Source organism: Acanthopagrus latus, chromosome 6, assembly GCF_904848185.1.
Source record: "Acanthopagrus latus isolate v.2019 chromosome 6, fAcaLat1.1, whole genome shotgun sequence".
Lineage (NCBI taxonomy): Eukaryota > Metazoa > Chordata > Actinopteri > Spariformes > Sparidae > Acanthopagrus > Acanthopagrus latus.
The window spans coordinates 14,053,198-14,070,671 of NC_051044.1; the positions used below are offsets into that span (position 1 = coordinate 14,053,198).

Here is a 17,474-nt window from a genome sequence, read left to right on the forward strand (position 1 = left end):
TTATCCATCTTATTTCATATTTTTGACCTCCCTTTGACTTTATTATTGTGGCAAAGGTGCAACTCTCGCGATAACTACCATATCATGTGATCTCTGACAAATGCGCGTCCAGGACGATGAATAATGCGCGTCACCGCCGTTGTGAAGGCGGTGCTTTTCCCTCCCTCCATACTACCGTGAATCAGAAGTATTACAGGCGGGCTTTCGTCGCTGCTTTTGAACTGTACTTCTTAAAAAAATAACTGTTAGCACCATTACAGTTCATACATATATATATTATACGAATTAAGCGATTTCTGTACGTCGAATCAAAGTAAAACGAGGGCCTGCTTCCCCTCAGACACAGAGGCCACCATGAAGCTGACGGACAATGTGCTGCGGAGCTTCAGAGTTGCTAAGGTGTTCCGAGAGAACTCAGACAAAATTAATTGTTTCGATTTCAGTTCAAACGGAGAAACGATTATTTCCAGCAGCGACGACGACTCATTAGTCTTATACGACTGCCAAGAGGGAAAGTAAGAGCGTTTTTTGTCGTTTATACGCTTTTGTTTTTGACGATATCTACTTGCTATGCTAGCTAGCTAGCTAGCGAGGCCTGCAGCACTGCGATGATACTCTGCTGCGATTGTATGAGATGTGAAATTCATGTATGTGCATGCAGTTTGGAAACACCTGCAAAATTGATCCCGTCTGTTTCCTGTGTCCCAGTCATGCAATGTGTATTGTATTATCCGAACTAATGCATAATCACTTAAATTTGCTGTAGAGAGCTGTAACTTCACAAGTAAGTTAGCTAGTATTAGCTGTTTATGAGTTGATTATAACGTCTGTTGGTGGAAAAGAGCTGCCTCCAACTTGTATATAATAAAAGTATAAATATGTATGAAAATGAAACGTTCAGATTTCATAGGGCTCAAATGAGTAGCTCATCCACAGACGAAGAATAACCAACTATTTCTGATAATTTGCTAAGTTATTAACCGTCTTATTCAATTATATGTCAAAAAATAACAAACATTTGCTGCTTCCAGAGTCTCAAATGTGAACATTTGATCCGTTTTATACTAATATATATCAGGTAAATTGAGTATCTTAAAATGTTAGAGGTGAATGGACAGCATAAGGTATTTAAGAATGACGAATTTAGAGCAAACATGACCAAACAATCAAGCAATGAATAAAGCGGAATCCAGTAATTAAACAAATTGCTAGGTGCAGGCCTACAGAAAACGATCAGCATTTATCTGTTTCACAGCTGAAATTACTGTCTTAAAATTGCTGATCAGCAGCCATTAATCAATAAAGTATTCAAGGAAGTACCTCTGCTCTGAGGCAGTATCCTGGATTTTGTTCTGTATTTTTGCCAAGTAACTATTAAAAAATGGCTCAATTATTTTCATCACAGATTAATATCTTTTAGTAGTTCCAATGCTCATTGACTCTCTTTTTCTCCCCTTATGTAACCTGATGATGGCAGACCAAAGAGGACTCTCTACAGTAAAAAGTATGGAGTGGATCTGATTAGGTACACACATGCTGCAAACACTGTGGTCTACAGTTCCAACAAAATTGATGGTATGTTTATGCATGAATACTTGTTGTTGGTTTTTGTTTGTAATATGAGGAAGTTTCAGTTTTAGCTCTCAGTTACGATTGTGTTATATCACATATCAAAAATTTCATCAAGGAATCAAATATTTTTATGTCTAAAGTGCAGCTTCTCCTCGGGCTGTGATTCTCCTCAGTTCATCCTCCACACTCAAAATATTTTATAATAGTGTTGCAAGTAGTATTATTTACTATCCTTTTTTATAGAATTTTTCTTTTGTAACTAGCATTAAGTGATCACAACTAGTATTTTGTCATACAGTCTTATGCCATAGAATATTTAGAATATGATATTAATAAAATGGATATAAGACCCAACATTTAGGGGTATTTTTTCAGCATTTCACTCAGCTAGAGCTATGAATGCATTTAAACAGTTGAGTCACTTCACTGGACTGCAGGAGAAGAAATTACTTATCAATTGCATCTGTTTTAGTGTCAACTGTTAAGACACTCGCCAGTGGTTGATGTTTACAGGATGCCGTACTCCCGCGGACTGCTGCAGGATCACTGCTCACTTTGGTCTGAGGTAGTTGTTTGTACAGTTTGAGGGTCTGTGATTCTGCCCCATACAGGAGCTAACTGTACAAGTGACTGCCTTGCCCAAGGTTCAGTCAAATCATCAGACCTGCCTGTAATCAGTTTCATGTTTGGGTGTGAGCTTGTGTCATGCTGTTGCTGGTCAAGTTAGATGTTTGACATGGTAGTAATTTTGTTATTGTTCTTGAAGACACAATCCGGTACCTGTCACTTCATGACAACAAATACATCCGCTACTTTCCTGGACATAACAAAAGGTGAGAACTGAATTCATTCTGGTCTGTCTGCACTTTGTTGTTAATCTTGAGTTAAAAGTTCATGTGTTCTCATTTTGTCCTTTTTTGTTTTTGATCAGAGTGACATCTCTTTCCATGTCTCCCGTGGACGACACATTTATTTCTGGCTCATTAGATAAAACTATCAGGCTGTGGGATCTGCGGTCACCTAACTGCCAGGTGAGAGCCTTGTGTTATTTATGATTTAGTGAGTATCCATTGGTGTTGCACTTGCATGTGAATTGCAGAAGTGGGATTGAACCAATACTGACCTTCTCTTGTCATCTGTAAACTTTAGGGTCTGATGCACCTTCAGGGGAAGCCAGTGTGCTCCTTTGATCCAGAAGGTCTCATTTTTGCTGCTGGAATAAATTCAGAGATGGTTAAACTTTATGATCTGCGGTCGTTTGATAAGGTAAGAAGTGTTTGTGTGTAAGAAAGTGACAGTTTATGTTGTTTTTTTTTGTCTCCCATCAAAGTAAAAGGGTCAAAGTTAATTGAAGCAAAATATTCATGATTGCTTTTGCCGCCAGGGTCCATTTGCAACCTTCAAGCTTCAGTATGACCGAACGTGTGAGTGGACAGGACTCAAGTTCAGCAACGACGGGAAACTCATTCTTCTTTCTACGAATGGCGGAACCCTTCGCATCCTGGATGCCTTTAAGGGCGCTGTACTGCATAACTTTGGGGTAAGAGATAACTCATCATGCACGTGCAGAAATTAGAAATGTTCGGAAAACATTTATAGTCAAATCATGTCCACTCTGTGACTAAACTCGACAGAAAACATCCTGAAAAATTAGACCTTGTGAATAATTACCTTATGTACGTTCTTGTGTGCCATCTCAGTGCCTCTTTGCCCCACTACCAGAGAGCAGTAATAGCTAGAGTACCTTGATGAAGACCTTAGATTTTTTTTTTTTTTTGTCTGGTGAATGATCAACTTGCATACTTTACCAGCATTTGGCTGTTGCAAATATTGTTGTCCTTCCCAACAAACTGTTCGCTGTTTTGATCCTAATGTTCACAAAATAGTTCCTCATGGTTACTGTTGTTTATTTACCCACAGGGCTACAACAACAGTAAAGGTGTAACGCTGGAGGCCTCATTTACCCCGGATTCTCAGTTCGTTATGATTGGTAAGTTAAGATGGCTCTTTCTCTCTAGTTGCTGACCTTGTGTTTAAAATAGATCCATACATAGCTGGCGTTTATCACATCAAAATTGTGAATTTATCACAAGTCCCAAGAGTCACAGTCACGTTGTCATCAAATGTCCATTATTTGTTTGTCCATTATATTTCAGGCTCTGAGGACGGAAAGATCCATGTTTGGAACGCAGAGAGCGGCATGAAGGTGGCTTTATTAGATGGGAAGCACACAGGACCAATAACCTGCCTCCAATTCAACCCCAAGTTCATGACGTTTGCAAGCGCCTGCTCCAACATGGTCAGTAAGAGCAGCAGTGTGGACTAAAAGACATGATTTATATGAAGTCTCGGAAGTTTGGGCAAAGTTCAAGTGTAACCGTTGTGTTTTCAGTGTTCGGAGTATGCTTGATTTTGACTGTACTCCTCGAACAATGCTTGCTTTCAAACATAATCTGGTCTTTCATCAACACCACCATTTATTTTAAGAATGTTGTAATTTTTGAAAGGACACAATCTGCTCATCACATTTGTTTCCCAAATCAAAGTTAAAATGAACAGATGGTAAAATACAGAAAATGATGGCTGTAGGTTTAAAGGAATTCATTCAAAACAATTAATTTTACACAGACATATTTATAGTAACAATCTAGATATGATGGTAAAGGCTCCAAAGGTCAGGACGTTTTAATTTTAGGTACCTTGAAAGTGGATGAAAAGTTCTTAAGTTGTACTCCTTATTGAAAAGGCTTACAAAAATATATTCCTGGTAGTTTAACTCAGTTATTTCATATGATTTTAGTAACCTTCATGTGAAACGTGATATCACTGAACCAAGCCTGTCATGGACTTAGTATTACTAAGAATACAATTATTATTATTGCACTGGTTTGTTATTCTGTAACTCATAACACCCTTGATAGTCACAGTGACTCAATTCTAAAACTGTACACACTTGATAACACTGTTAGAGGGAGGGCTCATCTTTATGGACCACACACGCACACACACACACACGCAATTAAACACAAAATGTTCTAATGTGACTGGATGATTTGCTCTCTCATCTGTCAGGCGTTCTGGCTCCCCACCATCGACGACTGATGACAGCATAGTGAAGGCCTTTGTTGAAGGCTGAAGTGACCAGCAGGGGGCAGCACAGCCAGCTCTGTCAATTTCTACAGGAAGTGCAGCCTATTCAGCTCAAATTGTAAATAAGTAGTCTGCAGAAATAGATACTTTGTCTATTCTTTTTTATATTTCTATTTAAAATTAAACTTTTTCTTTGTAAAGATGTTGATTTTGTCGACTTTATTATTGCACTGTGCATATTCCAACACAATCCAAGCCAATGTTCCAAGACATGTCTATCTGATTTAACTTGATTTTATTATTTTATTTTGATTTTGTTTTTTTTAACAAATCAATCCATCCAAGCTTACTGAGCTGCATTTTCTTTTTGTCCCAATTCACTTTGCCATCAGTGGGAAAAAATCATAATAATCATCATAAAATCATCATAATTGTCATTTCTATAGACAGTTCAATCAGATGTTTTATTATTCTTAAATCTGGATTATTTTGAGGTTTGGCTATTATGATTAATCTCAGAATTGCTGTATAAAATAAAGCAGAAGTTGTTAGAAACCCCAGATGTCAGGTTTGAATTGCCGCTCTGAGATTGTGTAAAACGCTTTCAGCACTGACAGGTGATTGTTGACATCAAAAACATATTACACAATCTGTTGAGCGTCACAGCTGTCATGCATTTAAAAAGTAAGTTGTGTAATTTTTGCAAAGCAACATGCTCCGATTGATCTTGTCAACTTGCTAAGGAGGGGATGTTTTGACCATGTCTGGTTGTTTGTTGGTTGATTTGTCTGCAGGATTACACAAAAAACACTCATCAGATTTCCACAAGATGTGGATGGAGGATGGGTCTCAACCCAGAATGGATAACTTTTGGCGTGATTCAGATAAAGATCCAGGAATGTTTTTCTTATTTACGGTGTTAATAATTTCTCAGGGATTGATGCATGGATCTTAATGAAAAGTATCAGGTATATTAAGGTGGCTGCAAATAAAAATCATGATCTGGCGGATCTAAATATGTCTTCTTTGATATTGAATTAGGCTTGATTGAGTTAGATGGGACTGTTTGGCCTTGGTGGAGGCATGTGCTCAACTGAGTTCTGTTCTCATTACAAGTTATTACAGGATTCCCCCCTGGGGATTAATAAAGTATTCTGATATTTGGGAAAATATTTACAGTATTTTCATATTTACAACTGTACAATTCATTTTCAGGATTACGTTAATTTAAAAATGATACCTAGGTTTTGTTTTGTTTTTAAATTATATATACTTTTACTAGTTATTTTACAGTTCAGTATTTAGATTTATACAGTTAAGTTATATGTCTTTCATTTTTGAATGTTGTTAATTGTGGTTGATGTTGACTTGTAGTTATTGTATAATTTAAAGCTGGAGCTATTAGAAAGCCAAAATGTCAGTGTTACATATGTGGATCAGATTGTGTAAACGCTGTCAGCACTGACAGGTGATTGACGACATCAAAAACATCTTACACAAGCTGTTGAGCGTCACAGCTGTCACACGTGGCTAGACTTGAGTTGTGTAAACTTTCCAAAACAGTGTGCTCCCTTGATCTTATTATTTATTTATTTTTACAGGGGCACTACGTAGATTAAAATTTTGAATTGTAATATTTACAATATTAATGAAGTAATAAAACAAACTCAGAAATATTTATCATTTCCATAGGTGAATAAACAAGATGTTGTCAGAGGAAAAGAAGGTCCCCACAACATTGTTTGAAGCTACACAGGTGGCAGGGTCCGCCACAAGTAAAACAGTATGACATTGTGTTGCCCTTTAAGGTCAGTATGTTTATTCAGTCATGAAAATGAATGAGTTTATTTATTCAGTTTGTTTAGGCATAACAAAAATCTTTCTCTTGTTAAAAGTTCTCCAACATGTTGCATCTTTAAATCAGATGAAACAGCTTCCTTGCTGTTTTCCCCCCCTCAGCCAAAATTCTTACACACAAGAATATTTTAATATTAGTAAAATTCAAATGAGAAGATGAGTGTGTCAGTTGTGAAACAAACAGAATCTTTCTTGTGACAATACATCTGAGTTCTTGGCTCAGAAGTTGGTTATTGGGTCTCCAGGTCACAGCTCCACTGTAGTTCTGGGTCTGAGGTGAGGAGGGGGGGTTTCACAGGCCAGTGCACAGGGCCAGATACTCTGCCAGTGGGAGCTAAATTTGGGAGAGAGGTGATCAGGTTCCCTCACTGTGTGCACATGATACTGTCCCAGTTACTTGAGCGATGTCCCCTCTCATACCGTCACACTCTCAACGAGTCCAGACACACTCTGCGATCCTCTTCAGCATTCAGAATCTGTGAAGTGAAGGAGTATCTTCAACAGTCTTCTTCAATTTTGGACTTAAGTGTCTCTTGACTGGACTGAATATTTGGGCCTGGTGCTGCAGAGCACGGATCTTTCCTATTTCTTCCCCCCCTGTCTCGCAACTCCCCAGCTACAGCGCCTGGCGGGAGGAAGAGACTGCTGACCCGCCATGTTTCTCGCACTGGTTGTGACACCAGAGCTCAGGGAGTTCCTGGCCCGGGCAAAAGGTGGAGCAGTGCGCCTCATCAAGGTGCGCATCCAAGATGGTGAGTGACCTAAGACAGTGCATGGTGGAGCAGGGATGAGTTTGACATTATGGACCAATTGGAAAACTGTTCAAAACTTTTTAAACTATGTTCATTTTTTTTGAAATGATTTATTTCTTTTAGAAGCCTGAAGAGGTGAAAAAAAAACTCCCACTTGGTGAACTGTTGAGTGTTTTAAAGTGCTTAATGTTTGTTTCATTAGTATTGTGTGATGAGTGGATTGGTATAAATCTAAACAAATAAACAACTTACACAATCTGTTGGACAGCTGACACCAGAGCTTTACATATCACAAATCGACACTCAACAAGTCATCATCTGGAAACAGACAACCTGACGTGATGATGCATCTTTTGTTGCCAGTGTGTTTGGATGGTGACAACTAAGATGGTGTTGCATGAAATGGAACAATGTCTGTGACCACTAATAACATGGTATAGTCTTTGTGTGGACATTTGTTGTGAATAGTTCAGCCAATGAGAGGTCTGTCCTTTTTGAACTGTTTCATTTAAAGGATTTTTAGAGGTCTGAAGAGGTGAAAGTACCCAGTAAAAAAATTATAACAACAACAAAAAAAATTGTTTTGTGTTTGAATTATACATTTTACGTGAACTGTCCATTTGATCATTTGGTGACCCCTCAGATATTCTTTGGACTCTCTGAGGGGTCCTGCCTCCCAGGTTGGAGACCTAAAACCCTGTGTGGCTGACATACTTTCCATACCATCCATGTTGTTTGTTCTTTACGAGCTGGAAACTCTTTGTTTTATACACCTGTGGTTTCCAGTCCTCCATTTTTATTCAGTTTATTTGTCAGGGGCAGTGTGTATTAATCACCATTACAGTAGACATGCCAGAATAAGCCAAGAGACTGGTTTTCATGTGTAGTCCCAGGCCACCTAAAATCAAGAAACAAGTTTAAAAACAACGATCGTGATCTAGACACGTTAACTATGATAAAAGTGTGTTGTCTTGAGGTCGGGACCCTCACAGTCTGTTATAAGATGAATCTAGGAGGTCAACACTAAACTCTGCAAGCTTCTTTTTTTATTCTTCGGTTTTGAAACACTCCATTTCCATTTAGATTTACTTGCGTGTCTGCGTACATGCGTATCTGATAGTACCACTCTTCTCCCTAATTCTCAGCCTAACCTGTTAGTAGACAGTGACAGGACACCCTCTAATGTCTTTGTTTGGATTAGAAAAAACTTCTAAACTTTTTAAAAAATCCACAAATCTCGTAAAACATTTTTTGGAAGCTTCACTGAAGACTCATTTTCAATTCTCAGATTGCTTGACCTGAATAAGAATTGGGTCACATGTAACATCTGACTTGAGGTGAGGGGGTCACAAAAAGAGCCAAAGATGCCCAGCTGCTGAGGACTTTGTCTAACCTCTAGGAAAAAACGACTGCGTCAGCGGTGTGAGAGCGGACGTGTCATCTGTGAAACACTGGTCAGTGAGGCAACAGGCCTCGGCACATGATGGAGGTGGACTGATGTGTTCATGAGGTGTTTATATCCTGTTTGGGTAAATGACCAGCTGTAATCTGATTCGTGACTGCTGCATTCTGGGACTTTTGGGGGGCTATCTTTGCAGAATGAGATATTCGGTGTGCTGATGTCAACAGAGACGAGCCTGGTGCTACAGAGACAGGCTCTCTGTTTAACTTCCCAACTGAAGCGCTGTGATCCTCCAGAGCGTCACTCGGCTATTTTGAGCCGCATGTGACTTGACACGGTCGGTCGCCTGCTGCCCGGTGACACTCATGTTCGTCCCAATGTCAAAAGGGTAACAAGATCTTTGGTGGTTTCATCACCATTGGCTTGGTTTACTACTCAGTTTCCTTTCGCCATCCTGTCTCCTGAGAGCATTCGTCTGGTGATTTATTTCTTTGTTTTAATCTTGAGTTAAAAAAAACGACAACACAACACAACAGCTTAAGTAAGGAAATTACATGAAGTTTTTATACTAACATTAGCTTATAAAGAGAAAATGGCAAATGGAAAGTATGTGTGTGTACAGAGCTGGAATGTGTTGGGCCTCAGAATAGCATCATGCCCCAAGAGACCGTCGGGAAATCCCCCTGCACCCCACAAGGACAGCAGACTTTAGTGTGTTTTGTGTATTTCATTAAGCCTGGCTGCTGAAACTTTTAATATTTTTAACTCAGAGGTTTTTCTGGCTTTTTCTCCCACAGAGCATGGATTAAACATAGAGAGAAAACAGTGCCACCTCTCCGCTAAGTTTTCTGACTGACTTTATTTCAGTGTGTTTGCATGTGAAGTGGTGAGAACTGAGAATCTGCTGATGGTCGACCATGCAGCTGAGACAACCAGTCAATCCACAGTGTTGTTAAAATTACCCACAAGTCAGACTCGAATTAAAGTAAAGATAGCATTTAAAAACGTTACCTGGTAAAAGTGAAAGTCACCCATTTTTATTAATCATAATCATTGTTTGTTTTTTATTATTGGAAATTAAATATTACATAATTTAAAAAATCATTTTGGCTGACAAATATTTGAATAACAAACCAAAGAAATGCCAAACATTCTCCAGTTCTATTTTATCAAACATGAAGATTTGCTGCTTTTCTGCCTAATCACATTATGACTGGACTGAAGGCTGAGCAGGAATCCCATCCTGATTTACAATCGGTTGTCCCAAATCCTGAATCTTGTCTTGTTTATCCTAAAGATTAGACTAAACCCTGGTTTTGATGAGTTATAGCCTCACTGAACATTCATTTTGTGTTGCCCACAGACCATAGCCACAGACAGGCACTGGTGCTGCCTCCACTTGCTACAGTGTAAAAGTCCTCGGCCGACATGAATTATGGATGTTTTGTTTGTTTTATGGACGGGTGTGATAGGCATGGGACTGCTGAGAGGATTTACCGGAAATAATTTAAGAACTGTTACATTCAACACAGTCACTGATGACTTCATAATGATTCATATTTTCATATTCATATTAGCATTGATTTTTCACTTTCATGTGTTTTGTAGTGAATTTCAGCCACTTACGTTTTATAGACACGGCTATAAACGAGTCCCTGTTAACCAAAACTAAAAGACATGGGTAAATTACTGTTTTTTTTCAGTGTGTTTTGACAATGTGGACCAAGTTGTGAGATTATGTTTGTGTTTACATGCCGCCACATGAATATAAACAACTGTTGTTTATACTGTGCTAAGCCTAACCATAATACTGTGCTTAAAGGCGCAATATGTAAGAATTGGTCACCTGTTGTGGGGCAGCATGTGACCATAATAACCTCCAGCTGCTACAAACGTTACTCATGGTCTGTGGCTACTGCCATTAGCCTGTTAGCTCAGTTAGCTGTGCAGTTAGCAACCCTAAGCTGACTTGAGGTACAAAGTTGGAAATAACGGGACATACTGGGCGCGCTGGTTAACAACTCGTCAACTTCAGGAGATGTCTCTGCAGTGCAGCTCAGAGGCGTCCTTGACTCGGCATCAACGCTGGTGTTTCTTCACATTCCGTTGTAATGTAATTTTTTCCATTTTGGTATTAAAGACTTGTCAGAGATTGTGCATGAGGTTGAAAAGAAAAAACGGAAAGTAACCTGAACATGTCCAAGAGTGATTTATATAAATAAGACTAAATCAATGTGACTTTAGAAGAATATCTTGTACAACAAACAAACTATTTCAAATGAATGTCAATTTGTTACCTGAAGGGACCATTCCACTGCAGCATGTTATGGTCATTTAATATGTAATTAACACATATATGAATAAGCTTAACTTTACATCATCTTTAATAGCATGCACCTGCCTTCATAATAAAACAATCCTCCAATTGTAAATCATCACTGCCTCTGACTGCAGACTGAAGTATCATCTAACTGCTCCTGTATGTGTCAATGTGCTCTGTAAAGGGCGCGCTACATAAAGGGGGGTTAAGGTATGTGACGAGTACTGGTCTGATTTTCAGAGCAGCTGGTGCTGGGGGCCTACAGAGAGCCTGAAAAAAGCTGGGACCAGGATTATGATCACTTCTTGCTTCCTCTCCTGGACGACCAGGAGCCCTGCTACATCCTGTACCGCCTCGACTCCCAGAATGCACAGGGCTACGAGTGGATCTTCATATCATGGTCTCCTGACCAGTCCCCAGTATGTCCTACCACATATTCTTTATTGTGCACATTACACTGAAGCAACATAAACACAGTAATGTTGACAAGTGAAAACCTGAGATTTACACAATTTCAAAGTGTATGTAAAGTGTATGTGTGAGCAGTTTGGATTCAGTATCCTGACTTTTAGTCCCCTAGTCTCGTGGTTGTTGGTTTTTTTTTCTCTTTTTTTAAGGGCACAAAAATTCTGCACACTGATGATCTCTTGTATTGATCAATATAATAAAAAAACACAAATATTGAATAAAATTCTGATCTGCTTGTCAGAACCAGAATAATCCATGTACACTGTGAACACTCAAAAAAAAGTCTCCCCTTTCCAGTGTTTATATAATCAAAAAGTCACTAATCACAAAAATGATCAAATATGTGTTTTATGTGTAAATATGAGTTTTAAGGTTAAATGCCTACAAGAGCCATAATCTCATAAGAAGCAACCTAACTTAAAATGGAAACAGCGTTTCCCTGGGACATAACTGCTGGTGCCACTGTCACACTGCGAGGTTTATAATGGGCCGATCTATACGTGGATGGTGTCATTTTTCAGTTGTCTATTGCCAGTTCAAGAAGCCTATCTTAGTCCTCAAATGGGTCAAGACCCATGTGCCAACAAGGCTGCATCCTACATTTTCCATAATGCAACTCAATAGCATCTTTCATGAGACCCTGCCTGCCTGGTGAATGTGACACAGGCTTTCACTTGTAGCTGGGCCGAGATAATTGAGCGTCACAACCCCGGTGACATCAGGGTAATTACACTTATCTTAACTTCACTTTGACATCAACACGATAAAAACAGTGCATGATGAAGGTTCTCAGGCACCCAGATCGTGGTAAATCTATGTGCCGTATCGTAGGCAACTGGACTTATTTCAGTTTCGTGAAGACGTTTCACCTCTCACCCAAGAGACTCTCTCAGTTCCAACTGGAGGGGAGTTGGCTGGCTTCTAAACTGTGTGGGAGTGTCCTTACAGAGTTGTTACCTGTCTGTTTTCCTCTCTGACTGTTTCAGGTGAAACAGAAGATGTTGTACGCTGCCACTCGTGCCACAGTGAAGAAAGAGTTTGGTGGTGGGCATGTGAAATACGAGATGTTTGGCACAGCTGAGGTCAGAAACAATTTTAATTCATGATGACTGTCTATTTGCTGAGATGAGGTGTCTCAAAGGTGTTTGTCCTGTGCCTCCTCTTGTTTTGCTTCCAACACCAGGAGGACGTATGTTTGATCGGCTACCAGTGTCATGTGTCGTCCTGCTCAGGTCCCGCCCCGCTCACATTAGCTGAGCAGGAGCTCCAGAGGATCAAAATCACCGAGGTGAGAGGTCAACAGTGTTGTCATCGTTGCATGCGCCGAGGTCAAGAGCTGTTAACGATTAATCGCCAACTGTTTTGATAACTGATTAATCATTTTCTAAGTGAAACATGTCAATCGCTTGCTAGTTTCAACATCTTAAATGTAAGGATTCGCTGCCTTTCTTTGTCTGTTATGATGGTGAATGAGGAGTTTTAGTTTTTTTCGACTCAGTGATAAATCTTTAACAGTCGGCAGATAATTCATTAAGGAAAATGATGATTAGTTACAGCTCTACTTGTGTCTTTAATATAACTACCTGTATTTGACATGTAACATTTTGTTGTGATTGCTTTTTCAGGGCCGGGTTAAACAGGTATGTTCAAACTGTTTTTCTGTATATCTGATATGGATGTGGATGAGAGGTGAAAGGGGAAAGAACAGGGAAAAAAAACCTATTTGGTGTAATAAGTGCTATTTTTTAAATACATGTTAAAAAATTCAAGCTATCTTCTTGAACCCTTTGTGGATCTTGTGTTTGCTTGTTGCCCCCTGCAGGTGAAGACGGAGATCAGCGTGGAGAATAAGCACCAGACACTTCAGGGCCTCGCTTTCCCTCTGCAGGAGACAGCCAAGAGAGCCCTGCAGCAACTTGCCCAAAAACGCATCAACTACATACAGCTGGTGAGCCATCTTCAACTATGAGCACTGATGTATAAGACGTCTCCTATGAGAGAACTGAACATTTTGTATACCGTGGATTATCGTTTTGTTGCAGAGGTTGGATGTAGAGAAGGAGACAATCGAGCTGGTCCACTCCAACCCGACAGAAACAAGAGATTTGCCCCGCAGAGTTCCCAAAGACACTCCCAGATACCACTTCTTCCTTTACAAACACTCCCACGAAGGAGACTACCTGGAATCTGTCGGTATGTCACTGATTGTCTCTGACAGGCATCTTTTTTTTATATCTGTGCACGCACGAACACTGGGGTGCACATCTGGACGACAGACACAGAGAGGCACTAAGAGAAAACTGTAGTGCCTCTTCTATCATCAGTAGTTAGCAACCCTTTAAACTGAAGCGATTGTTACACATGACTTTATTTTCCTTCTCTCATTATTTAGTTTGAAGCAGAATTTTCAAAGTTTTGTGGGTTTTTCAAATTATGTTTTGTTTTTAATTCAGTTTAGTTTCCAGAACAGGTTGCTTGTTCAATCAACATACATTTCTTGAAACCACAGACATGTTGACACTTAATGTTTCTTATATTATGACGGACTTATGGTCTGGTTAGGTTTAGGCACAACAACCACTTGGTTGCGGTAAGGAAAAGATCATGTTTTCCCTTAAAATACCTGCTTTGGTCGTCACGAACAGGGCTGGAGATGTCACGACTTCTCACAAAAAAAATATCCAGTTACAGTCGATGCAAACATGGCTGGAAAATGTCTTAAAATATCCAGTGGTGTCCAGTTTCAGACTGTTTGTTTTGATCTGAAGAGGTGAAAGTATCAAGAAAAAAAAATGTCACATGGTCATTTTGTGTTCCCCTTTTCACCCTTTAAATCATTTTAGTGCCAAAACCGCTGATCTATATCAAAGAAAACATTTACTAAAAGAGGTCATATTATGCTTTTTAGGTTTTTGCCTTTCCTTTATTGTGCTGTGAAGCATTTTTGCACATGTTAAAGGTCTGCAAAGTAAAAAAGCCCAAAGTCCACGCCTGAGTGAATGCACATGTGCAACTCTCATTAAAGACTGAACACAGGCGAGATATCTCACTGTATAGCTAAAAAAAAATAATGTACTTTGGTAAAGTCAAAGGATGCAAACCTATTCTACTAGGATCCCCAAATAAAAGTACAAACCTGCAAATTAGCATAATATGATCTCTTTAAAAAATCTTTTATCTTCTTCTTCTACAGTGTTCATATACTCCATGCCAGGATACAGCTGTAGCATTAAAGAGCGGATGTTGTATTCCAGCTGCAAGAGTCGACTGCTGGAGGAGGTGGAGAAAGACTACCACCTGGAAATTGCCAAAAAGGTAATGGATGGCTAGATGGTTACACTATCACATAACAGGGTAGTTACCACTGACATGACCCTGGTATCTTTCAGTGTCTTTAGACTCACTATAGTACTGTTTGAGGCACAAAAATCAATTAACAAAGCATAATTAGTGAATTGTGTTCTTGGTAGTGCAGAAAGGCTTTTCACAGCATTCAGACCTTCAAGGAACACAGAATTTTACACAGAAAATGTCGCTAATTGAAAAAATACTGAGTGGAGCGTTGCAGGAATTAAGACTCACTTCCTCAGGGTCTACATGGCTACATCAAACGGTTTCTAATGGATTGCATGCTTATATTTCTGTCCTCACTTGCAGCTGGAGATCGATGACGGAGATGAACTGACGGCGGAGTTTCTGTATGAAGAGGTCCATCCCAAGCAGCATGCCCACAAACAGGCCTTCGCGAAGCCCCGCGGCCCAGCAGGAAAAAGGGGACACAAGCGCCTCATTAAGGGGCCAGGAGAGACCAAACAGGACAGCTAGAGGCAGACATGTTTTCAGTTCCAGCCCTCACGACTTTCCCAGACCTTCCAACACATCGTCAGGCCCAGAGGAACGGCCGCAGTGATAGATTCCTCTGCTGTTTGTACTGAAACAATTGTGCTTTTTAAAGAAAACATGATGAAATATCTTTAATCTGTCTCCCCCAAAGGCAAAACAGATGTCATGGACAAATATAAAAACATGTCTAAGGAAACATAACAAGTATAAGAAAAAAAGTCATTTGTTTATTGACGATTTTCCTCTATTTAAAGAAGAGTCCGGAGGCTGAAAACCAGACAGATGGCCTTGTTATTGTAAAGCTAATCTGTCTGGTTGTTCCAGACTTAACGGTATTATAGACTTGCATTGAATTGTTAATGCATCGTCAGATGTTTCAGTCCTCACGTCTAGCCTCAAGTACAGGTTTTGTATCAACAGTGTTTGTAAGAAATAAACCATATGAAAGGAAATTCTAAATAAAATCTTGTTTATACTGTGGTATTACACTTTGGTACAGGTTTGTGTATTTGCGTCCAGTATGCTTCTGTGTTTAATGCATGGAAAAAAGTTCCCGTTACATGTCTGTAAATATTCTACATGGTTAGGATGGACATGAGACAGTTACATATCTGATTATAGAGGTTTTAAATTAGACCAACAGCTTCAGGCGTCTACTGCAGTGAACAACATCCTCTTGTCAAGGCGTTGAGGTTCCAGCGTTTGAAAGGCTGCCCTGTTGATTTACCTGCATACTAATCGATTCTGCCGTAGTTGTGACCAGTGTGACTCCGTTTGAATGGGAAACCATGGTTGTGGCATCAAACACATTTCAATTCTCGATTACAAGCTTGCTTTTCATGAGGTTATCTCAGTTGTGAGACCAGACTGTTCAGACTTTGTAAACGTGTTCTCTTCATAATCCTCCTCTAAAAAGTGCACAGTCTACAAAGAATTGGACCAAAAGGTCAAAGCTTTGAGATTAGCACGGATCGCGTGCACACACAAAGTCAAAGGGCTGCTCACCCTTTAGTCGGGTCATCAACTAATTGGTCATACTTAAGGTTCTTGGTTTTCTAAGAAACCTTAAGCTCAATAGTATCACAGTTAAGGTGTTTTCTATAATGCAAGCCGAGCTTGTCAAACCACTTTAGACGTGTTGCACGCTAACGCTTTTAGCTCAGTAGCTACAGTGAAGATTTTAAATCACTTTAGGTATCGGGAGTTCTGGAGACAACTGTGCTGCATGAGCCATTTCATGTTTTCTTTTCACTGTGTGTGTTTTTTTTTGTTTTTTTTTAATTAATCTATTTCCGACATATGGTAATTTGGCTTGCTGTTCATTAGAAAGTTATCTAACCCCATATATTTATTTGCCAATTCAATAACGTTAGTGTCTTATGTTAAATCTGGAAAAAATTCGCTCCAAGTTCTCCTCTCTTTCAAAATAATGCCCCATGCCAACCACATTTTCATGGAGGACTTCACAACTACTCAGAGATACGTGTAAGACTGAGGTTGTAACTTTTGCCTACGTTGGAACAATTTCAGCTGGTCCAACCCTTGAAATGTTAGTAAAGCTGAGTCAGAAATAAAGATCAAACTAGGCTTTTAACTGAGCCGTGTGCAGTTGTTTAGGAGAATGCTATAATGCTGTTTTGGTGTGAAGCTCCAGAAATGTTTTGCGGACTACAAACTACTACACCTGACTTTCAATCAGCATGTGGGCGAGTACATCATAACTCCAATTGTTGTGTGAATCTAGCATTAAGTTAGCGTTTGATAGCATTTTCTTTTGCTGGTTTTCCGTCAAGTTGAAGTACTCCTTATTTAGCTTGTTTAGTTTCGTCTACTAATAATTATTTTGTTTGTTTTTGATTTGTTTGGGAGGCTGGGTAACACAGTGTGCACCCAATGTTATATAGGTAGAAGGATAGGTGTAGGACCACGATGCACCTGGATGGGCCTGTGTTTTTCTTTTCTTTTCTTTTTTTTTATTTACCAGAGCTGGAGAGGCATACATGATCCCTTTGTTTATGATTGCTTGCTTTGTGGAAATAAACCACAAAAACCAAAGGAAATTTGGTTTTGGACATTGAACTTTTTTTTTTTGCCCACACACACCACAAGCCCACGGTGTAACAGTGGCGCTTTCATTTGCATTTTGAACTTTGATTCAGATTTTTTGGAC

At 39.5% G+C, this 17,474-nt stretch overlaps 2 protein-coding genes across 2 annotated transcripts; both read left to right on the plus strand.

The window, feature by feature from the left end:
* Positions 1-165: 165 nt before the first annotated feature.
* On the plus strand, positions 166-4,870 carry wdr82 (WD repeat domain 82). The gene is made up of 9 exons (XM_037101000.1): positions 166-515; positions 1,478-1,575; positions 2,339-2,405; positions 2,504-2,603; positions 2,722-2,838; positions 2,957-3,112; positions 3,493-3,562; positions 3,729-3,871; positions 4,645-4,870. Exons 1-9 carry the CDS (start codon positions 355-357, stop codon positions 4,672-4,674), a joined length of 942 nt encoding a protein of 313 aa, XP_036956895.1. The 5' UTR covers positions 166-354; the 3' UTR covers positions 4,675-4,870.
* A 1,985-nt stretch (positions 4,871-6,855) lies between these two features.
* On the plus strand, positions 6,856-15,808 carry LOC119021054 (twinfilin-2). The gene is made up of 9 exons (XM_037100997.1): positions 6,856-7,271; positions 11,234-11,412; positions 12,448-12,543; positions 12,645-12,749; positions 13,087-13,101; positions 13,284-13,409; positions 13,504-13,654; positions 14,655-14,776; positions 15,119-15,808. The coding sequence occupies exons 1-9, from the start codon at positions 7,175-7,177 to the stop codon at positions 15,284-15,286; spliced, it is 1,059 nt and encodes a 352-aa protein (XP_036956892.1). The 5' UTR covers positions 6,856-7,174; the 3' UTR covers positions 15,287-15,808.
* The last annotated feature ends 1,666 nt before the right edge of the window (positions 15,809-17,474 follow it).

Bases quoted from the DNA above. Each gene is read 5' to 3' on its own strand.
- wdr82 (XM_037101000.1), top strand. From the start codon at position 355: ATGAAGCTGACGGACAATGTGCTGCGGAGCTTCAGAGTTGCTAAGGTG. The intron at 3,563-3,728 runs GTAAGTTAAGAT...ATTATATTTCAG, and splicing joins TTCTCAGTTCGTTATGATTG to GCTCTGAGGACGGAAAGATC. The intron at 3,872-4,644 runs GTCAGTAAGAGC...CTCATCTGTCAG, and splicing joins CAAGCGCCTGCTCCAACATG to GCGTTCTGGCTCCCCACCAT.
- LOC119021054 (XM_037100997.1), top strand. From the start codon at position 7,175: ATGTTTCTCGCACTGGTTGTGACACCAGAGCTCAGGGAGTTCCTGGCC. The intron at 7,272-11,233 runs GTGAGTGACCTA...TCTGATTTTCAG, and splicing joins CAAGGTGCGCATCCAAGATG to AGCAGCTGGTGCTGGGGGCC. The intron at 14,777-15,118 runs GTAATGGATGGC...CCTCACTTGCAG, and splicing joins ACCTGGAAATTGCCAAAAAG to CTGGAGATCGATGACGGAGA.